A 5,406-nucleotide genomic window follows, 5' to 3' on the forward strand; every position below is an offset into this window, starting at 1 on the left:
GGCTGTCTAGCTATAGTATAAATCAAATTCCAAATAATGAGAACTAGCTACTATATTTATTCGTTAAATTGTTCTTATAATTAATTCCTCTTATATTTGGCTTATGTATCCTTGAAATAGTACTAGTAATTAAAAGCAACGTCGTGATAAATTACATACCCTCTTTTTTATGTATTTATTTATCTACTTATTTTGAGTTGGATAAATTTAATCCTTAATATTCTAAACTTGAATTTTTCCCGACACATTTGAAAGTGAAACTACAAGATCAAGATACATGAAGATTTGGAAAACATTATTGTTTAATTTGATCCTTGTAATATAAAAATGAATTAGTAGTGTTAATAAATTGAGTTAGTCAAATATTTACTGTTATAATAATGATGGTCATGGTGATCATGATCATTAATGCAATTGAATTTTTTTGTGTGAAAATAGATTAACTGGAGAAAGTATAAATACAAATACAATTGCTAAAAATTATGTCGAGTTCTTATTGTTAATGGTTTAATTATAAATTAAAATAAAATTTGCATCACCAATTTGGCATGATAATAGTAGGGAGGTGCATATGTATGTCAATAATTACACAATTAATGGCTTAATTAGTATTACTAACTTTAGAGGCATCCTTTTTTAGGAAACCTATTAATGATGCATTTTGACTCTTATCCCCTGAACCTAAGGAATGACGCTACACATCTCCAATATACAAATCATTATTCTGTTCGGTCATTTTGTGGGTTTGGATATTTTGTCTGATAATATATAGACCTCAGATAGTATACATTATTAACACAAGTAATAATGCGTGGCTACACTTATAACAACATATATTAATGATTGAGGCCCATTTCTCTTACTATACAATCAGCTGACAGGAATTAGTATAAAATTCTGCACCAGGCCTTTCCTTTTTACTCTTCACTTCCAAATTTAAAAAGAATGAATAAATAAACAGCTTAAGTTGAATTTTTTAGGAAATGTGGCGATTAGAAATTAAAGAAATAAGCATAGTTAAACCATATACACGTTGTATTGAAAAAAAGGAAAAAGACAATTAAGGCGATATCGTGTGGAAGATATCGGCGGGAGGAATAAAGGAATCGGCGGAAAGGCCAGGGACGTCAAAAACGACGTCGTTAATGGTCCAAAGTTCCTCCATTCTTGTCCTCGAATGCTCCATTGAGGAGTCGCCGAAGCGGAAGACGGTGGCGACGGTCCTCCCCTGGTGGGCGATTAGGAGGCCATCGACGCCTCTGTAGTCTGCGATGCTGCTGCCGATGGTAGTCTCCCAGTAGACGGTGTCGAGGCCCTCGGAGTGGACCCTCGTCAGGTGGGAGTCCTCCATGTAGATCAGGAGGCCGCTCCTCTGGCTGAAGTATCCGTACAGCACGTGCCGGATGACCTCCGCGGGCCCTTCGTTCCGCTCCATCACTGCCTCCCTGTCTGCCCCCACTTTCAGCACGAAGCACTCGTCGTCTCCGATCCGCTTCTCGCCCAGGCATTGCGCCTTCCCGAATAGCCCCGCCGTGCTCTTCGGCTCCAGTCCCTGCGCTATGTTTCTTATCTTATAAACTCAATATAAGCCAAGGTGATCACCTAGGCTAGGCTAGGCTAGGCTAGTGTATATCATTTTGTCCATCATTACAAACTTCCTTTTTTATTTGTATTTTTCAGATAGATTTGGGTTATGAGCAAATAAAAAACACTGCTAACATGATTACCCAATGATTTCAAGTGGGCTACTAACTAAAACTAAGATTCATGAAAACTTTAAAATAGTGTCAAATGATCAAAACTCGAAATGATCAATTTTCTAAACAATGATTAACGGTAAAACTGCTTACCTATTTTAATAACGAGTTTGGACAATTGAGACACTTTTTCAGGATGGTATTCGAAATATAAACGATGGGCAGCTTCTACCATATCTCTCTGTCTTTTTGTTTTAGGAGTACCAAATCTGGTGATAGTGTGTTAATGAAAGGAAAAAGTAGGAAGAGGTGGAGGAAGAAAGCAAGAAGCTAGGCGCTTTAACAAGAGGTACTTCATAGTTGCTGTTGGCGCTTGGCATTTAGGAATTGGCAATCCCAAGAGTCTCTCTGCCTACCTTCTTCCCCCATTTTCTTTCTTTTCAAATTTTCAAAATTAACAATTTTCTTCCTTTTTCTTTTTCAAATTTCTAAACATATGCACCCTCCGCGTCCTATTTGTACTTGTCCACTCGAACAATAAATAAATAAAACGTTAAATGCTAGAATATCTCAATTATTTGGTTCTTAAAATGATTTTTTTTTTAAATTCCAATAAAGTGGCTGTGATAATGTGGTAATCAATGCTTTTCAGCTTGACATTACGCTTTAGACCATGACCTTATTGCTAAAGCACTTTGTAATTACTCTCTCCGTCCTGGACTACTTCCACTTATTTCCTTTCTGGGCGTCCCAAGTTATTTGCACTCTTTCCATTTTTAGTAAAAATTATCACCTACAGCCGCAATTGTTGACTTTGCTATACACTCTTTCCTTAATCTCCGTGCCGAAAAGGAAATGTGCGAGTAGTCCGGGACGGAGGGAGTATATTTCACGTATCCCTATGTATTTCAACTAATACTACATATGCTTAATCCTAGTATATATTCTCTAGTAATGTAGTTGTACGAGCCTATGCCATATATCATAGCCACATATTGATGTAAAATATAGTTTCAGGTAAATTTTCTAATACTTTCCTAAGGGTGTCCACTATAAGGTGGACACGCCCAATAGCCCCGCCCCAGTTTTTTGTCCATAGCCCCGGATTTTTGTCCATAGCCCCAAAATTCTATTTCCGCCACTATAGTGGACACCTCCAATAGCCCCCAAATTTTATAATCAATTTTCATTTTAAAAATAAAAAATTTTGCACGCGTCGACCGCCGCGCCGGAAGCTGCGGTCACTATGACCGCCGCGCCTATAGGCGCGCCTCACCCCCACCAGCCGCGTCCTCGCCCCGCACGCGGCGAAGCCGTTTCCGCCCCCCCTCCCCCGTCCTCAGGCGCGGCGGCCACCCCAGCCACTATGACCGCCGCGCCTCCCGCCTCGCCCCACACCCCTCTTCGGCGACCGCCGAGCCGCTCCCATAGTGGACACTCTAATATGATTGCTTTTGAGAATTAGAAAAGACAAAAAGTAAGGTGATCAAAGTTTCAATCTGTTTTACCTCAAAAAACATTCTACTAGTCTCCCATTATTAAGCTGTCATTACTTGATTTTCACAAGTGTCGAAACCGATGCAATCTTCCACTTTAACTTTATCGAATTTGGCAATTGAAATATTCTCAAAAACACAGAGTTTGATAAAATATTTAAATTTTAAAAAATTTACCTGAATAATGCGACGCAGCGGGCGCTGAGGGCCTTTGGCTGCATGCGTCCCGAGCCACGGCGTGTGCCGCCACACGATCTTGCCGTCGCTTCCGGCCACCACCTTGTTCCCGGCGACGGCGAGCTCCAGCGACCACATCTCCGGCGACATCCGCCACAGCACGAAGCACCCATTCTCCCCGGTCCGAGACCCCATCGTCTTCACATTCTTCCCCGTCGAAATCTCCGTCTCGCAGCGGATTAGCTTCACCATCCCCGAGGCGTACATGTTCTTGGCGCAGTGCTGCTGCTTGAGGCAGCCCGCCGCCGCCAGGTATTGCTGGATTGTGTAGTATGCGGTGGAGGTTTCCTGCAATGGGAAAAAAATGTGAGCAATGTGTTTGATGAAATGCCCCAATGAAAAATGAATTAATGGGTTTTGACTGACGAGAGGGATGTCTCTAATGTGGAGGGTGGAATCGGGATTGTTGGAGATGGGAATGGGGGCGAGGGGACACCCCAAAACCCCCAGCAAAAGGCGCAAATCCTGGCGCTGCGCGGGTGGAATATGGGAGCCGTACAAGGACATTGGTGAAGATGATAAGCTGTCTACATTTCTCTGTATTCTAAACCACTCTCGAATAATTTCCCACGAGCTCTCCTTTTTGTTTCCTTCGTGATCTTCCATTCCGAAATCAGGGCCTTCCATTAGCGGTGTCAGCGGCTGCGGACACCACCGCTGTTTTCTCCCACTCCGCGACGCCATGTGTAAGTAATTAGAGAGAGAGAGAGATGGTTTGTGAGTTTTGGAGGGGAAGAAACAAATGGTGGGTTAGTGAATAAGAAGGTAGGAGAAAAGGGAGATAGCATCAGAGAGAGAGAGAGAGAGAGAGTAAATGTGATTGTTTGTGAGTGTAATTTTTTGGGGATCGGGAGTTTGTCGCTTTATTCTCTCTTTTTCTTTTGGGGTTGGGTAAAAAATGTCGTTCCATTCAATACAATTTTATTCTCTTGAGCCGCGCCGCTCGCGATTGTTGGTATATACATATTTGAATACACTATTAGATTATGTATGTAAAGTGTAAACAGTATACAGATAGATGATGATATATGAAATATGGAAATGCGAGGCTTATGATGAATGATGTCCCTTTCCATATATATATATATATAGGGGAGCGTTATTGTCCTTTTCACATCTTAGATCATTTTTCCTTCTTAATATTACGCGTTAGATCTAAGGCATCAACGGATCAGATTGATTCTATAAAACTGGTTCCGTGTTGCATTATAGAAGGTGGTTGTATGCATTACAGGGTTATTATTGACATTTGACGGAAAAGTAACTGCCACATTTTGGTATCTGCGAATAATGCACCACATGGTTACGAGTAATGCATATAATTGACTATATAATGCACAATATGTGAACTGCAATGCATACGAATAAGATGTACCATGTTATGATGTTTGGACACACGTTTCTTGTTTCCCCTAAGGGTTTAATAAGCTTAGGGGCTAGGGTATAGTACGTAGACACGTATGTAATCTTCACATGGTAACGAGTAATGGATATAATTGACTATATAATACACAATTTGTGAACTGCAATGCATACGAACAAGATGTGTTGTGTTATGATGTTTGACACACGTTTCTTGTTTCCCCTAAGGGTTTAATAAGCTTAGGGGCTAGGGTATAGTACGTACGCATTAATAACAAATTATAAAACGATACGAATAATTCACCAAATTGTCACGAGTAATGGATGTTATTAACTATATAATGCACAATATGTGAACTGCAATGCATACGAATAAGATGTACCATGTTATGATGTTTGACACACGTTTCTTGTTTTCCCTAAGGGTTTAATAAGCTTAGGGGCTAGGGTATAGTACGTAGACATTACTAACAAATTGTTGTTATTGGAATATACGTCATGTGCATTATTTGGTTTAGGTAGTGCATTATGTAGCTGTTAATTGTCATTATCTCAGTATATTATGCATTATTAGAGGTATTGTGTATATGGGTTAATCAACGGATTGAAGATTA

At 40.3% G+C, this 5,406-nt stretch overlaps 1 protein-coding gene across 1 annotated transcript; it reads right to left on the minus strand.

Annotated features, from left to right (window-relative positions):
* Positions 1 to 975: 975 nt before the first annotated feature.
* On the minus strand, positions 976 to 4,355 carry LOC121811404. Its single transcript, XM_042212258.1, has 3 exons — positions 3,797 to 4,355; positions 3,371 to 3,718; positions 976 to 1,552 (listed from the first exon to the last, which is right to left on the minus strand). Exons 1-3 carry the CDS (start codon positions 4,112 to 4,114, stop codon positions 1,061 to 1,063), a joined length of 1,158 nt encoding a protein of 385 aa, XP_042068192.1. The 5' UTR covers positions 4,115 to 4,355; the 3' UTR covers positions 976 to 1,060.
* Between the last annotated feature and the right edge of the window lie 1,051 nt (positions 4,356 to 5,406).

The sequence above is a fragment of the Salvia splendens genome, chromosome 7 (assembly GCF_004379255.2).
Source record: "Salvia splendens isolate huo1 chromosome 7, SspV2, whole genome shotgun sequence".
Lineage (NCBI taxonomy): Eukaryota > Viridiplantae > Streptophyta > Magnoliopsida > Lamiales > Lamiaceae > Salvia > Salvia splendens.